The sequence below is a fragment of the Labeo rohita genome, chromosome 25 (genome assembly GCF_022985175.1).
Source record: "Labeo rohita strain BAU-BD-2019 chromosome 25, IGBB_LRoh.1.0, whole genome shotgun sequence".
NCBI classification, from domain to species: Eukaryota; Metazoa; Chordata; class Actinopteri; order Cypriniformes; family Cyprinidae; genus Labeo; species Labeo rohita.
Window position 1 is genome coordinate 4928825 of NC_066893.1, and position 25285 is coordinate 4954109.

Below are 25285 nucleotides of genomic sequence, written 5' to 3' on the forward strand. Positions count from 1 at the left end.
TCCCAGCAGTTGGGTCAAACATCCTGTCAAAACATCACTATGAAAAAAACATTTCTTCCATTTGTCTTTTGTCCATCCTCTGTATTGCCTATTCCCAGTAGGTACCTAATAAATAAATTAAATAGCATATCATCCCATTAGCACCAGACAGATGGCCTCTGTCAAAGTCTTAAGACCCTGGTCACCCATAACCATTGGACAACATCAGAGTAACTGTCTCTGGATTACTCTGTCTCCATAGCAGATTCTACACACACTAGGTATATTCAATAGTCCTTATAAACCAAACAGACAGGCCTGTTTCCAAACCTAGTGAGCTGCTTTGCTGTCTAACGTCTAATGTAGAATATTAAGACATTAAGTAAGTAATCTCTAGCTATCTTCACGAGTGTATTCCAGTACTCCAGTTGTAAGTTCCGGTGAGAATATGCTAGTCTCGCAAAAAATGTTTTACAGCAAAGGAAAACCAGTCTCATCGTGGCTTATATCTAAATCCTCCAACATTTTTCTTCAAAAATCCTTGTTTTGTACTTGTAATTAGTGACACGGTTTTGTTTTACTGTTTTGTTTGATGTCCTACGTCGTCCGCTGCAACACCACTCTCAAAATCAGATTCTTAAAGACATGTAATGTATTTCATCTTCCAGGATTAATAGTTATTTAACCCAAAGAGTCATCCAGGATTTATAGTACCTACTATTTTTAACATGCTGCCATTTGGGACACAATACTAGCCTTGCGTTTTATACAGTAGCCATGTCTTTATTCACCGATACAAATACAAGTTTTATTTTCGGGTTAGGGTCTGTGGTCATATTTATCTTGATGTAAGAACAATAGAAGTTGATGGGAAGTCGCCATTAGTGCGGTAATTGTGTGTGTGTGTGTGTGTGTGTCTGTGTTGACAGGGTGGGACACCGGACTGCCTTTCTTCCCCTCTGCCCTGGTTCATCCAGCACATGCTGTTCTGAGTTACATAACACATTACCACACCAACATTCGGACTCAGTCAGTCTCTTACCGTGTTGTAAACTGAATATGCTGCCAGCACATTGAACAATGCTTGCTGTCTGTAAAGGACAAAAACCACAGGTCAAACAAACTGAGTCTTTACTGAAAGTTCAACAACTGTTCCCAACAATACATGACAGCTATAATTAAGATTTCAAACCAGTTCAGTGACGTGATGCTAATACATGTGACCGGATCTAGTAATTTATTCAGAAACACATTAAACATGCACTTCATATAGTGCTTTTTTCTTGGATGAGACTCTAATAGAATTATTTTTTAATTCCTGAAGTAAAGTTACTTTACGGTATGTTTTGTAAATGCATAAAGTCAAAAAGATCACATGATATAATCATCGTAACAGCCCATTTCTGCCAAAGAATAAAAAACAAAGGCAGTTGCTACTTTTTATCTCACAATTACGACTTTTTCTCAGACTTACAATTGTATATCTTATCATTTAGAATTTTTCCCAGAATTGCGAGTTTGTATCTCACAATTCTGAGTTTATATCTTGCAAGTTTATATTTCAAGATAGAAACAGTATTCCTGAGCACTGAGGGAAAGAAATGGTATAACTCTGTGGCAAGGTGAGTCTCTTTTAATTAATTAGAATTTTATTAATCAGATTAATTTGAGTCGGCAATTTAAAACCCTAAGAAAACATCCTGATATTTATGCCAACATACACTATCAGTCAAAAGTTTTTGAAAACAGCTGAATATATATTTTTAAGATTCTTTGATTAGAAAGTTCAGAAGAACAACATTTATCTGAAATAGAAATCTGTTGTCACATTATAAATGTCTTTATCATCATTTTTGATCAGTTTAAAGCTTCCTTGCTACATAGAAGTATTAATTTCTATTAAAAAAAAACACTGACTGCAAGATTTTGAGTGGTATAGCATATGTTATAAAAGCTATTTCAGATAAATGCTGATCTCTGGATCTTTCTATCCAGCATATAATCCTAAAAAACGTACTCAACTGTTTTAAATATTGATGATAAAAATAGTAAAAAAAAAATGTTTCAGCAAATCAGCATATTAGAATGATTTCTGAAGGATCATGTGTCACTGACTGGAGTAATGATGCTGAAAATGTAGATTTGATCACAAGAATAAATTACATTTTAAAAATATTCTAATAGAAAACGATTATTTTAAATAGTAAAAACATTTTAAAATATAGCAGAAGAGACTTCTTTAAAAATCTTACTGTTCAAAAACTTTTGACTGGTAGTGTATATATATATATATATATATATATATATATATATATATATATATATATATATATATATATATATATATATATATGTTTTTTTTGTCCTTTAATCAAATATTTTTTTGGCTGAAAAAGTTGTATTTTTTAACTAACATATGTTTTTCAAAAATATATGAACCCAGAAGATTTTAAAATTTATTTTTTCATCATGGATCCATCTTTTGTCCAAAAAGCACTGAGGGTCCAGTCCAAAATCGAACAGCAGAAAGAAACCAGCTCACAGTAGCAATAAGAATCCATCCATGCATAAGTCTTCACATCCAAAGGAGATGTACGTTAATAATTCATAACTTCTGCGGATTTGAGAAGATTTAGCGATGCACAGCGAGACCCTTGGTAACAGGCCAGAGGAAGGCAGAATTGGGACTAGCGTGCTGTGGAAACACTCATGAGCAACACAAACAAACAGCAGATGTGTTAAACAGCACTTCCGCTCCATATCCTCTTATTGGCCGTGCAGCGCTAATAAAAAGTATATGTCATTGCTCAGAGCTTCCATCCGCCACATACCCTTGTGCACAGGGGCTGGTGGTTGATCTACGTCTTTTGTGGGTGTGCCGCCCAAACTGAAACCTCTGGCTGAAACCTCTTTGTGCACTTTGGTCTACAAGAGCATTTCAGTTTAAATGTATCAAGTAAGTGGGATGATGCTTTCATATCACATTTACTGAAAGGTTACTTAGGGGCATCTAGTCAATGTTTTGTTAAAAACTCATCATGTTAGTGTTTTAAAAACATAAAAATAAATGTTTTTGACATCTGTCCATTTTTAAGAGGATATACAATCCCAAGTGGGCCTTTATGATTGTCCGGCACAAAAGGAAATCATTTTTTTTTCTTTCATGACACTGTGGCACTTCAGTTGTTATGGACAACATCAAAGTATGTATTTATTCTGGGCATAATGGTAACGACTCACCGGTTGTGTCATTTCCTGTGAGGCCGCTCACAGTCACAGGAAGTTGAACAAAAACGCAATGACAAAGGGGAAGTAGCTCTTGTTTTGGTTAAGTTTACAAGGTCTGAGTACTTCATTTCAAAACTAACTCAAAACAAAAGTCTCCGTGACAGAAAAAAAGGACAATGCCAAAAGGCCTTGAGTAAAATGAAGATGAAGACAGGCTCACTTATATCTTACTTACTTGACCCCAAATCGTTCCATGAACATGATATGGTTTCTAAAGGTCCTGTTGACATCCAGATCAATCTGCTTAATTTCTGTCGAATACTTCTTGGCTTGTTCCTTCATTTTCTGCAACAACATGGAAACAAAAAAGACTGGTAACAACTGTTATGAACAATTTAGTTAAACCAAAACTCAAGTTAAATGCAAAATTGTAGCATTAGCAGCACCAAACAGAAGTTGGTGTTTTTACGCATTTTACATATTGGGTACAATGGGGCTAAAGGCACCCTCTAAGAAAAAAAAAATGTGCCCAAAGTGTATGATTGCAGAAAAATACATACGTTTGTATTAAACATTTATAGAGCAACATTTATTTTGTTTAAAAATCTTATAAATGTATGAGGTGGCAGGGGGGCCATTTATCCCACGCATCACAGTATTAACAAAAATACTTTAGCTAAAATACTGTTTTTTTTTTTTTTTTTTTTTTTTTTTTTTAAATAACGTCTAAGTTAATACTTGTTCAAAACAATCACTTTAGCAAAGTTTGTACTATTTTCTGTTTATTTTGAAATAAATGAATTCTTTTTTGTTCAATAAATATACTGTCATTAAAATATGTTAATATAAAACATATTTTAAAATACAGAAAATCATTTTAAAATGTAAAGATTTTGAAAGCACTGAAGGAGATCTCATAATAATTGAATATAGATTTACAGTAGTAACAACAAATGATATTTTATTATATGATATGATTAAAATCATGTTTTAAATGTGATGGTTTAAAGGGGTCATTGGCCGCTCCCACGATAGCTGATTGACATGAGCGTCTTACCTCAGATCAGCTTAACAGTCCAACCTCCATTGTTTCGATGCCGGAGCAGGGATGTAAGTTAGACAAGAATATCTCTGATTGAGCGATGAGGTGGTGTGTTGCTGGAGCTGCTGAAGATGCAGTGGATTATGTTTGTTTGTCAAGGGAATGCGTCTCCCGATCTACATATATCCGTCCATGTTCGCGCAAATCATTTGTGATCCAGCTTCACTTACAGCAGAAGTGAGTATACGTTTTTTTTTATGAATTTCTGCAATCACCTTTTCTAATAACGTGCTAGTTAGCAACTAAATGCGTTAAATGTGGCTAAAGTAAACAATCTCTCAGAGCAGCAGAGAGAAGAGAGGGGCGGGGCGAGCAGAGCTCATTTGCATTTAAAGGAACAACCCCTCAGTATGGGATGATTTTTGCAGAGCTGATTTTGACAAGGTGAAAAGGGTGTTGTTTTACACAACCATTGAGAATTTTTAACCAAAGTATATTAGAGACTTTTCATTAAGACCCTAAAGAATCATATCAACTTGTGGAAAGTGGGCATCCGATGACCCCTTTAATTCTAAACATGATGATTATCTCTGAGATGGACACCCAACATAATACATGATATTTACTATCTAAATCTAAATCTTCATGTCAACAAATGAAGAAGTCAACCTTCTATTAATCATGTTAATTATTGTGCCTTTTAGCCCCAACAGCAGGGGTGGTTTTTACCCGAAATACCATACTTTTACATATTCTTTTGTTATTTAAAAACCGCTGTTTAAATTATCTTAAACAAAACTCATTAAACTGAAAATCATTAAAAGCATCATTGTCTCAAGATATACGCAAGAATTTTAGCAATTCTCATTTGCTATTTAATGGGGTCATCGGATGCCCATTTTCCACAAATATGATTCTTTAGCGTCTTAATGAAAAGTCTGTAACATGCTTTGGTTAAAATTTCTCAATGGTAGTGTAAATAACACCTTTTTTTACCTTGCCAAAATCAGCTGTGCAAAAATCATCCCATTCTGGTTGAGGCTGCTTTAAATGCAAATGAGCTCTGCTCACCCCGCCCCTCTCTTCTCTCTGTGGAGTGACGAGACTGTTTACTTCAGCAGCTAAATTTGCTAACTAGCATGTTATTAGAAAAGGCAATCGCAAAGATAAAAAAAAAAAAAAAAAAACCCCTTATACTCACTTCTGCTGTAAATGAAGCTGGTTCACGAATGAGTTGCGCAAACATAGACGGATATACAGTATGGAGATCGGGAGGCGCATTCCCTTCACAAACAAACGTAACCCACTGCATCTTCAGCGGCTCAGATGTCGGGAGTAAATGACGACCACTATGTTCATTATTACATCCAGCAACACAACACCTCAATCACTCACTTGGAGATATTCTTGTCTAACTTACATCCCTGCTCCAGCATCGAAACAATGGAGGTCGGACTGTTACAGCTGATCTGAGGTAAGACGCTCATGTCATCAACTATCGTGGGAGCGGCCTCTGTCTGTGTGACGCCACATCGACAGGCATCTGAGAATGGCTCGACTTGAAAAAGGGGATATTATTTTTACAGATTAATTAAAAACCACTGCATGGATTTTTATCATTACAGGGTAGATTTGTACATACACTGCCAACACACATTAATGTTCAAACAACATGTAAAAGTGAATTTTGCATCCGATGACCCCTTTAAATTTGCAAAATTTTTAAAAACACCAAATTTTAGATCAAGCAAGCACAAAACTGACTTTGCGCAGTTGCCCACAATCACGTCAGGGATCAGACAAATTTGCATGTGTATGTTGAAAGGCGGATGTTTTGAAAAGTGCTAGTTTTGGAAAGTTTAAACTAGTTTTCAGATCATCAGTCATCAAAGCTCTGTAAATACTGGTCATGGACACTGAGATTTACTTTAAATTTCACCAAGCTGATTACTCCACAGATTTCCACAGATCATGTTTTCATGCCATTTCAAATGTTATTTTGATGTAACAAAGTGGTTATGTTTAAATGTGAGTTGTTTACTTTCTTTTTTAATTAGTCTTTCCATTAACGGCATTGTCCATTCAGACTAATTTGCGAATGCGGAACGCACACGGACACATATTGGGCCCTATGAAATCCATTTAATTTTTTCCAAATTCCGTTTTTTCATTTTAATTTTTCTGGATTCTGTTTTTAATCCTCTTTAATGGTTAAATTACATTTTATTAATCAAAGAGCGTGTCTAATTAATATAAACCATTAAAAACTTATACAATTTCACATCAATTTAATGAAGGTTTAACAAAAATAACGTTTAGGGCCCTATGAAATGTTTTATTTTTTCTCACCATGCTTTATTGTTATCAAATTCTGTGTTTTAGCATGTCTAATTATTTGAATGCATACTTAATTCATTCAAATGTATTCTAAAAATAGCCTTATGAAAGTGTATTTAAATGTTCTTGTTATCAAATGAAGGCATAAAACATTAATTTCATTTATCTTTTAATGACTGAAAATTAAGCAAACTTTTTTTTTTGGCAAACAAAGGGGAATTTACTATTAAAATTAAAACATGGAGGAAATGTTGTGTGATTATACCCTAAAAAAATGTTTGTTTCATTTTAGTAGTAGTAATAGTAGTAATATATATCTCGCACAATGTCTTCAAGTTAAGCCTGACTTTTACCATTACATTTCTGTGTGTATATGATATACACACTAGTTTTCCTAAAATGGAGCGGTCAAATGCTCACAAAGTGACTCTCAGCAGATATTGTTTGTGTATTTATGTCCTCATTTAGTGAGACCACAGATGCTGAAGTCACCGCGAGCGTCACACAAGCTTCAGTGTGTGTAGTAAACAAATCCGCTCATCTGCTCCATTTATTAAAACAGAGACACGCAGAACATGCAGGATTCACATTTAAATGGTATTTCAAATAATTCATTCAAACTTTGACAAATTCCGTGACATTCCGTGTTATTCAGTAAATTCCGTTTTTATGACTGGATTCCGCAATTCCGTCCGCGTTTGCATATTAAACTGATAAAAGAAAGGTTTTTTTGTCACTATGAACTATATATATATATATACACACACACACATACACGCTACCAGTCAAAAGTTTTTGATTTTTTTTTTGCAGAATTTTAATGTTTTTAGTCTCTTCTGCTCACCAAGCCTGCATTTATTTGATCCTAAATACAGCAAAAACAGTAACATTTAGAGATATTTTTACTATTTATAATAACTATTTTCTATTTAAATATATTTTAAAATGTAATTTATTCCTTTGATTTCAAAGCTGAATTTTTAGCATCATTACTCCATTCACATGATCCTCTAATATTCCAATTTGCTGCTAAAAAAAAAAACATTTATTATTATGTTGAAAACAGCTGAGTAGAATGTTTTCTGGTTTCTTTGATGAATAGAAAGTGCAGAAGAACAGTATTTATCTGAAATAGAAATCTTTTGTAACATCAATTTATCAATTTAAAGCATCCTAGCTAAATAATAGTATTAATTTATATAGTTATACTGACTCCAAGCTTTTGAATGGTATAGTGTATAACATTACAGAAGTTTTTTTTCTTTTTTTTTCCTTTCAGATAAATACTAATCTTTGGATCTTTCTATTTATCAAAGAATCCTGAAAAAAAATTTACTCTGGTACAAAACTGTTTCAAATATTGATAATAATAATTATAATAATAATAATAATAATAAATGCCTCTTAAACAGCAAATGAGCATATTAGAATGATTTCTGAAGGCTCATGTGACATTGAAGACTGGATGATGCTAAAAATTTTGATTTGATCACAGGAATAAATTACATTTTAAAATATATTCGAATATAAACAAAACATATTTTGAACAGTAAAAATATTTCCAAATGTTACTGTTAATAAATAAAAATAAATAAATAAATGCAGGCTTGGTGAGCTGAAGAGACTTCTTAAAAAAAAAAAAACATTAAACATCTTACTGTTCAAAAACTTTTGACTGGTATTGCTGTATATGTATTGCTGTTACCTACAGTGCAACAAACGTGCAAACTTGCGTGTAAGCATACTGAAACCTTTATAGCCACTGGTTTCCATTTAAGCATTACCGCTTCTGCCATTTACATTAGTCAGAGCAGCAAACAGGTTATAAATATTACAGCAGCACCTAGATATATTTAGAAATTCAGATATAAATACAACACTAAGCTCTTGAGCTCTAAAGATTTTGAAATGACTCAAATCTAAAACTGATCAGATGCTAAGATGGTAGTATAAACAGTACTGTTCAAAAGTTCAGGGTCGGTAAAATTTGTTTGAATGTTTTTGAAGTTTTTCGAGTCATTTATTGGATCAAAAATACAGTAAAAACAGAAAAATTGTGACAAACTTAAAATAACTCTTTTCTATCTGAATGTATTGTAAAATGTAATTTATTCCTGTGATTTTCAGCATCATTACTCCAATCTTCAGTGTCACATGATCCTTCAGAAATCATTCTAATATGCTGATTTGCTGTTCAAGAAACATTTCTGATTATCAATATTGAAACCAGTTGTGCTGACCAATATTTTGTGAAGTAAAGGTGAAGTTTTTTAGGATTCTTTGATGAACAAAGTTCAAAAGAACAGCACTGATATAAACATCTTTTGTAACATTATAAATGTCATTACTGTCACTTTTGATCAATTTAACACATCCTTGAATAAAAGTATTAATTTCTTAATTACGTAATAACTGTCAGACTATACAAAGTAAGCAAAGCAGAAAACCTTTGTTATGAAATAAAACATTGTTGCGTCGAATGAGCAGATTGGAGACAAAACATGTCTGGCTAATTTAAACCCAAACAATCCCTCAGGACAAACCAAAACCCAAACAACTGAGTCACTGAATGAATGCACATCAAACAGACACTTTTCATTCAAACGACCAACTGGAGCCCAAACACATCTCACAAACATGATTCCTGTAAAGCTCCTACCTCGTACTTCCTGTAGTTTGCCTCTTTCACCTTTTCCACATCCAGCAGCAGAGCCCAGGCCTGACCACGCAGCTTCAAGGGAATCCCCTTGTATACCCGCTTCATCATCTGCAAAAAATGCACAAGGGAAGAGGAAACAAACAGATGGCGGGATTTATTTTTGGGTCTGCGAGCTTCCAGATGTGTGGGCTTAAAAATCACTTTAACACATAATGCATTGAGTGGCATATTATGGGAATACAATGGCAGCAACAGCAATATGGTAAGAGACAACAATGTTCAGTTACTTAACACACTAATGATACAACATTCCTAAACAATTCTTAATATAGTTCATTAGCCTTACTATTTGCGACTCTTTCTCTGCGAATTTTTTTTTTTAATTGAGATTTATACTAGATAGCTCATTTTAACCGGTTAACCATTAACTGCCAGAAAGAATTTTGGCCGATTAATACAATCGGTTAAAGGTAGGGGAGGGGTGTAATGATACATCTATTCATACCGAACCGTCACGATATGGGCATCTCGGTTCGTTGCATGAGGCCTTACAATGAATACAGGCAATTCACCCTCAATCCAGAAGGGGGCGCCCGTAGTAATGCATCGCTGTTTAATATAAAATATGTTATAATATAAAATATATATTATATATTTGGTACGTATATAAACGACAAGCCAAAACCAATTGATTTAAGCTAAAGCGAAACTAAAACTAACACTGGGTCTCTTATACCACACCTATTTGAGATGTTTTTAAATGGCAAAATATAAATTAATATGTTCACCTGCTTTTGTACTCCACTCACATTCCAGTATCCACATAAACCAAATTGTTTGGCATAATATCACAGCAGTACGTTGATGACGATTAAAGCAATGTGATTTGTCCATATGTTTGTGTTTTATTATGATAATGGAAAGGCTGCATTGTCAAGTTAGCAATGCTTAACTGTGTGCATGTGTGGCGCCGGCGCAATCACTTGATTTTTTTTTTTCTTCTAACAGTGGAAATGTCTCCTAGTCATACAGATAATCAAAACTGTAAATGGTTTGCTTTTATTTGTGTACATTCACAATAAAACACATTTTTGTGCTTTTTTAAAATAAAGAAAAAAAGGATGCCACTTTCAGACGTCTTCCACATACTAGCTACTTGTTGCACAGTTTTTTCTTTTGTTTTAAGTAAAAATATTTCTCGTATAGGCTTATTTATTCATTATACATATATATATATATATATATATATATATATAGCCTAGCTTTATTATGTTTCTCCATTCGCAGAAGCGCTGCAGGTGCGTGATGTGATGTGTCCATGTGAATCTTCATGTTCTGTTGTTTTGTGCTTTTCGCGCATATATAAAATTATTCCATGGAAAACGAATGTTGGTATTTTTAACAGGTCACAGATACTTATCCTTTCTAAAATCATTAAATTCTGATTTAAAATAATCTTGTCGGTTAACGGTTGATAATCGGTTAAAAGAAACGCTCATTTTCCAACTCCCCTAGAGTTAAATCCATTCAGCCGATCTCCGGGTCTGCCAGTAGCACTTTTAGCATAGCTTAGCATAGATCATTGAATCTGATTAGACCATTAGCATCTCGTTCAAAATGACCAAAGAGTTTCAATATTATTCCTATTTAAAACTGGACTCATCTGTAGTTACATTGTGTAATAAGACTAACAGAAAATGAAAAGTTGCGATATGGCTAGGAACTACACTCTCATTACAGCGTAATAAGTAGTCATTTTTGAGCAAGATGCTAACATCTATGCTAAGCTATGCTAAAAGTGCTATCGCCAGACCCAGAGATTGGCTGAATGGATTCGAAAAATGATGAAACTGTTTAACTCTCGGGGAGTTGGAAAATGAGCCTATTTTCAAAAAAGTGGAGTGTTTCTTTAACTAGTGTTGGCTGTCGGTTAGGAAAAATAACCAAAATGAACATCCCTAATTTATACATCATCTGAAAGCTGAATAAATAAGCTTTCCATTGATGTATGGTTTGTTAGGCTGGCCAAGGTACTATTTGAACACATGGAATCTGAGAGTGCAAAAAAAAAAAAAAAAAAAAAAAATCAACATAATGAGAAAATCACCTTTAAAGTCCAAATGAAGTACTTAGCAACGCATATTACTAATCAAAAATTAAGTTTTAATATATTTAAGGTAGTAAATTTACAAAATGTCTTCATGGAACATGATCTTTACTTCATTAATCTGGCTATTGCTACAAACATACCCGTGCTACTTATGACTGGTTTTGTGGTCCAGGGTCACATTTTACAATGTGAATCATCCAGTTAAATCTGGAACTATCAAATGTATTAGTTACCTTTTCACTGCTATGGTACTTGTTCCACTTTTTCACCATCTTAACCCATTTTTCCTCTCTTTCCACCTCCTGGAGTTTGTACTAGAGAAATAGCAAACTGAATTTTAGTCTTAGATCCAAAATATACGTAAAACAAAGAGAACATTCAGCAAGAAATGTGATAACTTCTCTAAACTGAATTTTGCCATTAAAGATTTAACAGAGATTGGACGTGCAAAGAAAGCTGATAGCGTAATGTCACCTTCTCCTCCGCTGCGGTTGGTATCGGCAGTTCCTCTTCACTGAAAAAAAAAAAAAAAAAAAAAGTATTATATGAATCAAAAGCTTCATTTAAATAACATCTAAGATTTTACTGTGGATTTATGAAACACAATCCTGACAACACTGTTCTAGCAGTCAAAAGAAACATAAAAACTCCTATTCTTCATAACATAGTTCGCACATATGAAACAAGCATTTAACGTCTTTAACTGTAGACAGAGGTCATCGTCTTGGTAAACTGAGTGATAAAACTGCTAAGGCAGGCGAGACTTACTGCAGGAAACCGAAGCGGTCCGTGACCTTGAAGATGCTGTAGTCTGCATCCTCCCAGGGGTTAATGTGCACACCCTCCTGCCTGCCCTGCAACCGACCCAACAAACAAACTGAGAAACTGGAGCAAAGGCAAAAGACCCTTAAATCAAGATCCAAACTCAAAAAAACAACATGACTTAAAGGAATAGTTCAGCAAAACTGAACAAATTTCTCTAGTGAAAAGGATGTTTTCTGAATCAGGAGAGAAATATGCATAGATCAAGCACCCTCTACAAGTGAAAACATTTAAAAACAAACACGTCAGTGGACTTTTGTACTTTCACTATTATTTTTGGGCAAACTATTCCTTTAAAGGAAAAGGCAAGACATTTCAAAACACCCGAATTCTTGTTTAAAACTATCCAGATCTCCAAAATAAATAGAGATGATACAAGAACCCCTGCAAAATTCACATTTTCAGACTAACAGAATACATTTCTATCCTGAATGTCTTATCGGTCTAAGCTGCAAAGCTTTATCTAAAGTTATCTGAAGTACGCTGAGATTTTCCAAATACGCAGACTATAAGAACTATTTGAGTGTAGCTGCAATGTTAGCATGACATCCAGCTGTTGTCCATCAAAACGCTTCCTCCTCAAAAGATTCTGGCTGTGTCTGAAAGCCAAAACTTGCTCTGTGCTTGTTTTGTAAGGCACAAAGTATTGTCCAGACTCAGTGTTCACATGACATCCTGTCTATAAGATCTGTCCTTCTTCTGGGTAGTTTTTTGTGAATGCGCTTGACTTTATAGGGATCTGCACTTACTCGTCTCTTTAGGAGCATTTGTGCTCCTAACTTAAAAAATCTAGGAACACAGTCAAAATTTTAGGAGGAACTTCTAATCAACAATCAAAAAAATCTGATCAAAAATTAGCCGAGGTGATGTTTGACTCCTTTAAGTGATTTACAAGGGAATTTAGTTTTTATCTTTGTAATGGCATTTTTTTAACTAAAAGTATGTCATCCTTTGTGTCAAATCTTTTAAAAAATTATAATTTTACAAACTTTTTAAAATTTCTAATTAAAACAACGTAGAATAAGAAAAGGTTACCAATCAAATGAAATAAGTATTAACAAAATTCATTTGTACTACAGAGGTGGCACAGAACAACACGAAAGTGGCTTGTAGGTGTCTCTTCATATGTTTAATGAGGCTCAGAGGTGGCATGAGTGCAATCAAATTCATACATTCAAGTTGAGATTAGTGTTTTAAATATAAAATTTGGAGTATAGAAATATTAAATGATTTAAATAACTGAAAAGTTAATTTAAAAATGAAACTAAAACTGCCAGTAGGTGGCAGCAAGTCACTGATTAAATTACCGAATCATTCATTCATTTGATTCGTTCGAACAGCTTATTCAATCAGGAATAAATCAAGTGGCTCTATTTATGAATGGGAAATTGAGTCATTTACTCACTAGATTAGTTTACGCATGTTTATTCATAAACTAAACAACCCTGTGTTTGAATGGAGATGCGCAGCGGCTCAGTCGTAACTTGTTTCAAACTATTTTTGATGACAAAATATAGCAAAATCAGACAATAGTGTTTTATCAGACAATGTAAGTCACTTAATATTAACTTCTTGTTTAACTGTTGTATTAGATCAATATCTCATTTACAAACTCCCTTAAAAATCATTAAAAGCTGTCACTCATCTTAGTTCATTGCAATCTCTACACTCCACAATGAATCTCTTTTTTTACACTGTCTTTACACTTTGTTTATGAAAAGATTCACGAGATACGTCTGTGATACATTACTTGGTGTTACAAAAACACGTAGAAACCTTTGAAGCTCCCCTCAGGGCAAACACAAATATGCTGATCAGTTCAGTCGCACGTCGTACGCCTAAATATTTTTTCATAGTCACACAGTATGATGCAATGCAACTGAAATGGTCGTACTGTAGAGCCCTGCTTTATTTGAGAAATTTCAAACTTGCTACCTTAGAAATATTTAGTTAAGGTTACTTGGTATATTCAAGTTTTTGAGATTTTGGTTTATAAAGTTTTAATATGTATATTTTTCTTACACAAATGCATTGATTCACTTCAGAAGGCCTTTATTAATCTGCATGTGATTCATAAGTTTGCAAGCCCCCCAAGGCCTTTTGATTAATCTGCAGCATAGATGTACTTTCAGTGCCTTGTATCTGATGAAACATTTAGAAGCAGAAGAAACTAATAGAGAGGAACACAAGTTGTAGTCACAAGATATTTTTGGTTTTATCAGAGGCTCATTCAAACTTGGTCTTATCTAAGTCTAATTTGAATTAGTTCCAGATGAAGCCCATCCAAACCTGTTCCTGGATGGCCACTGTCCTGCATAGTTTATCTCCAACCCTAATCAAACACACCTACACAGCTAATAAGGATCTTTAGACTCACTATTGGACACCCCTATTTTAGATCATTAGCCGTGACGCTTTATGCATCTGAAACCTGTCTGAAATGTTTCCATTGGTGGTACCTTCAAACAAAACCACTGTCTGTGAAGTCATGACAGCAATGCAGACTCAGCCACAATCTATCCCAAAAATTACCACAGTATGAACCACAAGTACCTTTACCTACAAATGATCACATCACCATTTCAAAAACTTGTCTCACATTAGTTTTGCGCAGCATCTCTAAGAAAAGCCGTTCCTTGCCAAGAACAGCAAATTGCAGCAACTTTTGGGTGGTGTAGCCTTGTGGTAAAATATCTGGAATAGTTGATCCATGAGTTATCCCAATCAATCCCTTGAGCAAGACGCTTAACCTTAAGCTACTTTATATCTTGGAGGATCCAAAAACTCAATGTGTCAATATGTATTGCTGTCCATGTCACTGGGGGTCATGGACAATCATTAACCAGTTTCCCCCTGTCTGGACATTGGCTCAATTGGTCAAAGTTCAAAACTTAGGCTACATAAAGTCAGAAGGTAGACAACTGAAAGGATGCAACTTGCCTTCTCATATTTTTCGATGATCTCAGCCCGTTCTTCAGCTATTAGCGTATCAATGTCCTTCTTCATCTCAAAATCTGGAAAAGGAACAAAACAAACAGAAGACTTTGAGCAAACTGGCTCATCTAGATACGTGTAAACTTGTTCCTTAGAGGTTGTATGACACAATACTAATCTTCTACTAAACCACCAGTTTGGCAAAAATGCATAAAAATTATCGGATGCATCTACATTCCACCAACATTACAACATTCATCCTTGTTTTGCCTGAAGCAGACAGACAGATGTGAGGCGGAGTTGCACATTCATCACAAGCCAAAAACAGACAAGTGCTGTGATGTCAGCTAATTCTTCAGAAAACATTCTTGTCAGGAAAAGTGCTGGACAAACTCAATGTGCAAGAACACCAGGACTTAAGTCACATGGTCAATCCATCAACTTTTACACGTCGCTGTGCAGGCCAATAATTCAGGCTTTACCCATCCATGTAGATGACCCACTGTTTGGTTCTCTGGGCAGATTCATACACAAACTCATGTTTTGATGGCAACTGGATATTTCAGCAATTCAGTTTTTGGTAACTAGCCCCATTGTGACCTAAAGCAAGATAATCTGGCTATTGCAGGCTATCGCAAAACTCATAAGTTTGAGCCAAAAGGCAGACTAATTAGATTCTAGAAAGGAAACGTAAAAATTGATCTCATTTTGGAGAAATAAAGAGTGGCTTGTTTGAGGAGTCAAATTACTTGTCAAGGAAATGTTATGTGGTCCTGTGAACCTCTGTGGTTGTAGCCCTAATTCAGAAATTGACAAAGCAGGACCGCCGCAGCTGATACTCACCACCAGGTGCTGAAAACTGTTGAGGTCTGTTAGTTGACATTCTCTGTGGACAGGTGTGACTCTTACTAGTCTACAGTTCACCAGACAACTGCTCTGCTGAGACACATGACCACCTTTCTCTGTTTAACCACCTGTCCCATTGACAACATCTGATCGTATAAATGGAAAGCCAGGTTTCCCTTTCAAACTTCCCTTCACTCCCATGAAAAATGCGCAAAGGTTGTACCTTTAGGGGTGCAACAGTTTGTCACTGGGGCAGTACCCTTAACCCTCTGTATGTGATCAGATTCCTGATCCAGACACACTTGTGGTGTTCCTGACTTGACCGGACTCCAAACAATTGCTTATAAATCTCTCATTATGGTATATTATCACCAAATATTGGATTCATTCTTTTTGTCAACTTGTTTTCTTTTATTTAAGACTGGTTTTGTGTTTCTATTTGCATCTGATTAATCGTAAGCCTCATTTTGGCTTTCGTTTTGCCTACATTCAGATAAATCGTTTTGCCTACATTCAGATAAATGAGGCCTACAATTAATCAGATGCAAATAGAAACACAAAACCAGTCCTAAATGAAAGAAAACAAGTTGACAAAAAGATTGAATGCAATATTTGGTGAAAATATTTTCATAATAACTTTTTGCAATTTTGTACAAAATAATAGCATTTAAAAGCAAACTTCCTTATTAAACATTAAAGCACACTAGTGTGATACACAGTGCAAATTTTCATATTTTTTTTTAATCTCATATTATGAAAATTATTCATAAAAAAATGATTTTTTTCACTCAAAAAACAAGGTACCTTCTCTCAGAAAAATGAGGCCTACGATTAATCAGATGCAAATAGAAACACAAAACCAGTCCTAAATGAAAGAAAACAAGTTGACAAAAAGATTGAATCCAATATTTGGTGATAACATAGCATAATAAGAGATTTATAAGCAGTTGTTTGGAGTCTGGTCATTTTTGACCGAGAACACCACAAGTGTGACTAGGTGAAATAAAACCCACAAAAATTTACGAAAATTCAGAAAAAAATTCAGAGAAGTACTTATACCCAGTGTGAACAAAGTCAGTAAGTTTGAGTACAATGTGATAACATTAAGTAGTATTTTCGTGAAAAATAAAATCTTTTCTGGGATAGTTGTTCATGAGTCCCTTGTTTGTCCTGATCAAACTGTTCTTTAGAAAAAAATCCTTTAGGTCCCTCAAATTATTTGGTTTTTCAGCATTTTTGTGTATTTGAACTCTTTCAAACAATGACTGTCTGATTTTGAGACCCATCTTTTCACACTGAGGACAACTGAGGGACTCATATGCAACTATTACAGAAGGTTCAAACACTCACTGTTCCTTCAGAAGGAAAAACGATACATAAAGAGCTGGGGGGGGAAACTTTTGAAAAAAATGAAGAGATGTACATTTTTCTTATTTTACCTAAATATCATATATTTTTTTTAATTTAGCACTGCCCTTCAGACGCTACAGAAGATACTTACATGTTTCCCATCAGACAAAATAAGTTAAATTTACCCTGATCTTCAAATTAAAAAACTTTTCACCCCCATCTCTTAATGCATTGTTTTTCCTTCTAGAGCATCAGTGAGCATTTGATAGTTGTAGTTAGTTGTGTAATAGTTGCATATGAGTCCCTCAGTTTGAAAAGACGGATGTCAAAAACATAGTCGTTGTTGGAAAGGGTTCAAATTCACAAAAATGCTAAAAAAAAAAATAATAATAATAATAATTTGTGGGACCTAAAGGGTTTTTCTGAAGAACAGCAGGCAGTTTAACTTTTCAGGACAAGCAAAAGACTCATGAACAACTATCACTAAACTGAAAAACACAGCTGTGGATCATTCAGGTAGCAACACAGTATTAGGAATCAAGTGTATGTAAACTTTTGAACGGGGTCATTTTTATCAATTCAACTATTATTTTCTCTTGCGGACTATATGTACACGTCTTTTATGTGGAATATATTATTTAGGTCAGTACTAAATAAAAATAACCTGCATTTTGTATGATCCCTCTTATTTTGGCAAAATAGTTGAACAAAACATTTTGCAGATTCTGCAAGGTGTAAACATTTGACGTCAGCTGTATATTACTACTTTAAGAGTACAGAATGTGCAAAAAACAAGATTTTGTACAATATATTATTTATATATTTCTTCTGTGAAACACAAAACGAGAAATGCTGAAAAATGTACAAATCAACAGCCTACATCTCCTTTCACTTCCATTATATGAAAAACATTGGCAATGTCATTATTCAGCATTTTGTGTCCCTTGGAAGAAATAGTCATGTGCTGTACAGATTTGCAACATGAAGGGGAGTAAATAATGCAACAGCACAATGCTAATTCTTTCTGCACGTCATCATCAACCTTTTGAGAAGTCAAATAAGCCTAAATAAACAGATCACAGGCTTAAGACTTGATTTTGTGCTAAAACACCTTGATTTGTGTTACTGCTGTAGGGAAAGGCTTCTTTGAGGAGCATTACGTCTTCTATAAGCTGACCAGGAAAAACAGGTCACAGCTAGCGAGAGATGCAAGCATAATTTATTTACAACAGTCTCGCCTATGAGTCTGGGAACTTAATGGCTTGATAGAAATCATGGGATCAAAAATGTGGGCCACTATGTCTGCATAAACGTCCATCCTTGTGAACTAAATGGTTAAAGCTATGAAACACTTTCTTTAAAAAAATAAACCAGCATCAAGGCTGATCAACTGCATCAAGGTTTATCACTGTCCAAGCGAAGGTTTCGGCCAAAGCGCTTTCACATTTCACATGAAATTAAAAGAGACAGAAGTCACCCGCAGACCTTTACAAATAACCACATAGTTTCAATTATAAGCTGCTGTGATGCAGCCATTCTTCTTTGAAGTGTCAGACAAAAGCAGTGGCACATTTTAAGTGCAATTTTCTGAGGTGTAACTGAAACTAAACTGCTTGGTTAACGTTAACAATTTTAATTTTTGAATATGGTTTTATCCATTTGAACACCACAGCAAACTAATCAAATAATAAGACTTGAAGGTTTAATTTTCACTCACACAACTCTAAATCCACAGGTGGAAAAGGCCATGTGATGTTCAGCCAAAGGTATACAGGTGTGTCACCACCACCAGGCTGTTGTTTGCACAGCAGGAGCGCTTCCTTTGTGAATGCATTTAATCACAGGTCAGCGGCAGGAGGGCAATGAAAAGGTGCTGATGGGAAAAGATCCTTAACGCTGATCTGTGCTCAGTTCAGCTGTTTTTACTGGCAGACATGCAGCGGAGATGCACTACAGTTTACATCGAAGTGTGAATATTCACCTTTGATGGACAGCTTTGGGTTCCTTTTAAGAACCGAAGAAGTGCTTGAACTTCCCCATGTAGGTTACATTAACTAATCTGTGTACAAAAGTTAAGATTTAGCCACATCGGTTTCACATCAGGCTCGGACTTTCCACGGACTGACCATATGAAGCTGTGTAACCAAACTGCAAAAATCTCACCAAAACCCAAGTCAAACGACTAATAAATTAAGATGCAAATACAACACATACATAGGGGTTTTGTAAGATCTAGACTATTACAGTACAATATTGCAACGTCACTTCTCTAGGTACAATGCCAAAACAAACTCCTTAAACTCTCAGCCTACATGACAGTTTAGCATGTGATGCACACTACGAAATATCCCTGGGAAACAAACAGTGGATTTAATAACTAAACACATAACGTCACATCTTTAAGTCTACATGCCAATATCTTAAACTTGTGTGCGTAAGCCTAAGACAGAATACACATTTCCTGATAATTTATTCACCCCCATGACATCAAAGATGTTTGTGTTTTTCCTTTTTCAGTCGAAACGAAATTAAGGTTGAGGAAAACATTCCAGGATTTTTCTCCATATAGTGGACTTCAATGGGGATCAACGGGATGAAAGTCCAAATTGCAGTTTCAAAGGACTCTACACCATCCCAGCTGAGGAATAAGGGTCTTGTCTAGCGAAACGATCTGTCGTTTTTTAAAAAAATAATAATAAATATGTATATACATTTTTTAACCACAAATGCTCGTCTTGCACTTCATCTTTGTTCTCTGGTTCAAAAAGGTAGGGTAAGGAGAAAAACTCCATCTAATTTTCTCCTCCAACACCGCTGTTTCACCTTTTATTGTAAAGGGGGTTTGACTTCCTTTGCACGTTTGCTTTGTAAACACTGGGCTGGTACTTCCGCCTAAGTCATGCGTGAACTTTCTAACGTCACTATGTAATAAGGTTGAGTTGTTTTAAAGGGGTCATCGGATGCTAAGTTCACTTTTACATGTTGTTTGAGCATTAATGTGTTGGCAGTGTATGTACACATCTACCCTATAATGATAAAAATCCATGCAGTGGTTTTTAATTAATCTGTAAAAATAATATCCTGTTTTCAAATCGAGCCGTTCTCGGATGCCTGTCATTGTGGCATCACACCAACAGAGGCCGCTCCCACAATAGTTGATTGACATGAGTGTTTTACCTCAGATCAGTTGTAACAGTCCAACCTCCATGTTTTTATGCTGGAGCAGGGATGTAAGTTAGACAAGAACTGAGTGTTTGATGTGTTGTGTTGCTGAATGTAATAATGAAAGTAGTGGTCGTCATTTACTCCCGACATCTGAGCCGCTGAAGATGCAGTGGATTACGTTTGTTTGTGAAGGGAATGCATCTCCCGATCTACATATATCCGTCTATGTTTGTACAAATCATTCGTGATCCAGCTTCACTTACAGCAAAAGTGAGTATAAGGGTTTTTCATGAATCTTTGCCATCGCCTTTCCTAATAATGTGCTAGTTAGCAAGTTTAGCGGCTAAAGACAGCTAAACACGGCTAAACGCGGCTAAAGTAAACAGGCTCGTCACTCCACAGAGAGAAGAGAGGGGCGGGGCGAGCAGAGCTCATTAACATTTAACCAGTCTCGACCAGAATGGGATGATTTTTGCAGAGCTGATTTTGGCAAGGTAAAAAGGGTGTTGTTTTACACAACCATTGAGAATTTTTAACCAAACTATATCATAGACTTTTCATTAAGACCCTAAAGAATCATATCAACTTGTGGAAAATGGGCACCTGATGACCCCTTTAAGAAAACGACAGATCTTTTCACCAGATAAGACCCTTATTCCTCGGCTGAATTTGTGTAGAGCCCTTTGAAGCTGCACTGAAACTGCAATTTGGACCTTCAACCTGCTGAGCCCCATTTAAGTCTGCTATATGGAGATAAATTCTGGAATGTTTTTCTTAAAAACCTTAATTTCTTTGCGAATGAAGAAAGAAAGAAATGAACATCTTGGATGACATAGGGGTGAGTAAATTATCAGGAATTTTTTATTCTGGAAGTGAACTTCTCCTTTAACGTCATTACAGACGAAGGGAAAAAAGAAAATTTATAATTATGTAAGAAAATATTATTTATAGTTAAATCATGTAATCTTCCAATTTGATTTTGAGTTTACCCAAAAAATGAAAATCCTGATCTTTATTAATTTTTATCAAATTAATATTTTTAATGAAACCTGAGAGAGTTCTTCAAGTCCATTACAACAAAACATTCAAAAAGTTCACAAAGGCATAGTAAAAGTAATTAATTTGTGACCCTGGACCACAAAACCAGTATTAAGTAGCAGAACAGGTATATTTGTAGCAATAGCCAAAAATACATTGTATGGGTCAAAATTATAATTTTTCTTTTATCCCGAAAATCATTAGGATATTAAGATCAGGTCTTATGAAGATATTTTGTAAATTTCCTACCTTAAATATATCAAAACTTCATTTTTGCTTAGTAATACGCACTGCTAAGAACTTCATTTGGACAACTTTAAAGGCGATTTTCTCTATTTTTTTTTTTTGCAGCCTCAGATTCCAGATTTTCAAATAGTTATCTCAACCAAATATTGTCCCATCCTGACAAATATATTTTATATGGATTTCTTTTACCAGTTTCCCATCTTTTTATGAATTTTTTTAAAGCACAAAAGTTTTGGTGTAATGGATATGCAATACATGAACAGAAACCTCTTAGGTTTCTTTAAAAATGTGTGTGTGTGTGTTTTTTTTTTTTTAATTATTATTAATATTTTGATTGATAGATGAGACTTACGTAAGCCTGGTTCTTAAACACAATGCAAACCCGTTCATTGTTTGTTGCTCAAGTCAGCAAATCAACAACAATAGTAACGTTCTATTAAAATAGCTCAGCTTATTTCCCATGAACCCAGTTTACCCCCCCAGACTCTTCAACAGGGAAACTCAAGTGGTCTCTCAACTCTAGATACTAAACAAAAGGTGTCAGGCATTTCAGAAGAACGTCTGGCATCTTAATGTCACAAACTTTTACAGTGTTTTCATCATCCACAAATAACAGACGACAACAGAACTCAAGAAACGCTAAGCATTTTAGAGATGACCACCAAAGTTGTTGAGATGCTTTACAAACATTACAAATGTTACAGCTGCAGATATCCTAGCAACTTCAAGAGGTCAAATATAAGCCAAAGATGACTTTTTAGTAATGACGGATAATTTCCAGCAGCCTGCGTGAAGAGCGTATAGTGACTCACATCACTTTTAAACAACAGTATTTCTAGAAGCGACAAAAAAAGAGAAACCAAGAACCTATTATTAGATGACAGGCTACAACATGTTAGTTTCTTCCCAGATGATCTAACGGAGTATTGCATAAACAGTACAAATCAGCAGTCTGCAAAACGTGTAAATGTCACAGTTCAACATTCAGCAGACGTAGCATTTCACGTAACCCTCAAACAACATGACAAGCAAAAGATTACGACGTAAAGCCCATCTTAAAGCGTCTCCAACACACTTATCCTCATATGTGCAGCAGGCCACTCGTGTCTGTGTAACTGCGGTTCATTAGTTCTCACCGGAGGGTTTCAGAAACAGAAACACATGGTTTCCGTTGGCCCACTTCCTCTGGTGAATGTATTTTAGTAGAGTGCAAAAAGAACATCTAATTCAGTGACTTCTGACTTGGATACGACATAAGGATTTGAGGACAAGCCGAACTGTCTGATATTAGCTAGGGCGGCTGAATCAAGTGGAAAACGGTGTGGGCCACACCTTGCACCCTGAAAGAAGGTGAGGAAGTAGGTTGGTGACCACAATGCATCCTGTCCTTCTGAAGTTAAAGGTTTCGGCACGAAACAGTGTCTCATGGGAACAGCCAGCAAATGGCGTGGTGTACTGAAACTGAAGCACTATTTACCTTCTCTTTTCTATTATGAAATCAAGCCACATTTCACATATTAAATACTGAAGTAGTCCGTATGGTAAAAGTTCATTTGGGTAGCTGAAAGTGACCTGGGTAGTTTTATTTACAATGTGAAAGAGCTCTCAAACAGACACATTGGACTGACACGATTCAGTTTAGATATAAAACATGGCATTTTTTGAGCTTTAGATGTAAATGTCAAACATCAATAGGCTTCACGTTTTACAACAAACTGAAGTCACATGAAGTTTATTTACAAGCAACCTTTATTATATTTAAAAACAACACAGTTATTTTAGCGTCTAGACATAATAAACACTCTCAAACCAAGGTTTTATCAGACTTCAGAAGATCGATACACTTTCATCTGAGTTGTTTTCATGCACAGACGCGACACTAACAGCAACACAACAGATACAACAGACTTTCATCAAACCGAACCGGACTGAAAACAGCATTATAAACCAATGAAATGTTTTACCTTTGAAAACAGATGCTCTGAGCTGCACAGGCTGTTAGTAAATAATCTGTTTGTTCATAGTGAAGCCTCTCAGTGTGGACGGACGAGACTCCAGTTTAACTCTGACTGATCAGAGCATGAGAACACGAGTGTGCGCGTGCGCGTGCGCGTACGTGTGCGTGTTTGTGACAGTTGCGGTTCACGGCTCAGTACAGAAAGTTTCACTGTAATCGTAAGAGCTGTCAAATTACTAATATATAAATATTTTAAGTTTTTTTTTAATTTTAAATACATTTTAAATATGTATTATTGCATTATATGATTAATATTAACATATGAAGACTATTATATATAATTAAATCTTTTTTTTTATTTTTAGAATATTATAGTTACATAAAATTATTAAAAAAGTTATAAATATAATTTTATACACACTGCTCAATTATTTAAAAATATTGCTATATTTCAATACATTCTTTAAATGTTTACTGTATTCACGGTTAGTAGTCGTATTGCGTCCTCTAGTGGGCATTACACGTTTCTGTTCAAAAAATAATGTTTAGGTGTATTTGCATAACATGTTTATGTAGGTTTAATATTAAGGCATGGCATATATTTGTTTTTGTGATTTGCTGCTTTGCGGTTGATGTTTGTTCGTTTCATATTCGTCTTTTCTAAGCATCAGTTTAATATATAATGTGTCATTAAATATTCAAATGGAATTAAAAATATATGTTGCGGGCACAGACAAGATATATTTGTATTGTTGTTTCGTGTTTCACCACAGGAGGGTTTCAAACGATCAACAATCATGCAAAGAACAATGGGTTAGAAAGCAGACTTGCAAATTTGGGTCCTTTTTTGTGTCCTAATTGGAGACCCTGGACAACAAAACGAGTTTTAAGCAGCACGGGTATATTTGTAGCAAAAGCCAATAATACATTGTATGGGTCAAAATGATCATTTTTTCTTTTATGCCGAAAATCATTAGGATATTAAGTAAAGATCATGCTCAATGGAAATATTTTGTAAATGTCCTACCGTAAATCAAAACTTAATTTTCAATTAGTAATATGCATTGCTAAGAACTTAATTTTGGACAACTCTAAAGGTGGTTTTCTCAATATTTTGATTTTTTGGCACCATCAGATTCCAGATTTTCTAATAGTTGAATCTCGGCTAAATATTGTATGGCTATCTTATTTATTCAGCTTTCAGATGATGTATAAATCTCAGTTTCAAAATATTGACCCTTATGACTAGATTTGTGGTCCAGGGTCACATATGGCAGTAAAACTAATAATAACATAAAAGTAAAACAAATTAATAACAAACACAGTTACAAAATTATTAGATTTACAAGATTTTTTTCCCTTCTTCTTCTTCAGAAATTACTTTGATTTCAGAAATCCATCTTCTGAATGCTTGTAATCCTTTTACAAAGCGTATTAAATGTCTTCAGGCGAGATGACTTGTGTAGAACATCTGTGTTGACTAATTTTCTGGCTGTAGGAACTATTAATCCAGTGAGAGACATAAATTATTAAGACACAAGCTCAAAAATGCAGTGCTTTGGACTTGATGAA

At 34.9% G+C, this 25285-nt stretch overlaps 1 protein-coding gene across 1 annotated transcript in view; it reads right to left on the reverse strand.

Moving 5' to 3' along the window:
• si:dkeyp-19e1.3 (USP6 N-terminal-like protein) overlaps positions 1-23869 on the reverse strand; it is a 29675-nt gene extending 5806 nt beyond the window's left edge. Inside the window, exons 1-8 of the mRNA XM_051100123.1 lie at positions 23721-23869; positions 15118-15191; positions 12124-12209; positions 11830-11869; positions 11589-11669; positions 9246-9353; positions 3443-3552; positions 1022-1070 (exon numbers count right to left, since the gene is read on the reverse strand). Coding sequence (XP_050956080.1) covers positions 1022-1070; positions 3443-3552; positions 9246-9353; positions 11589-11669; positions 11830-11869; positions 12124-12209; positions 15118-15183 — 540 coding nt within the window. The 5' untranslated portion in view covers positions 15184-15191; positions 23721-23869. The remainder of the gene's footprint in view (positions 1-1021; positions 1071-3442; positions 3553-9245; positions 9354-11588; positions 11670-11829; positions 11870-12123; positions 12210-15117; positions 15192-23720) is intronic.
• Positions 23870-25285: the final 1416 nt, after the last annotated feature.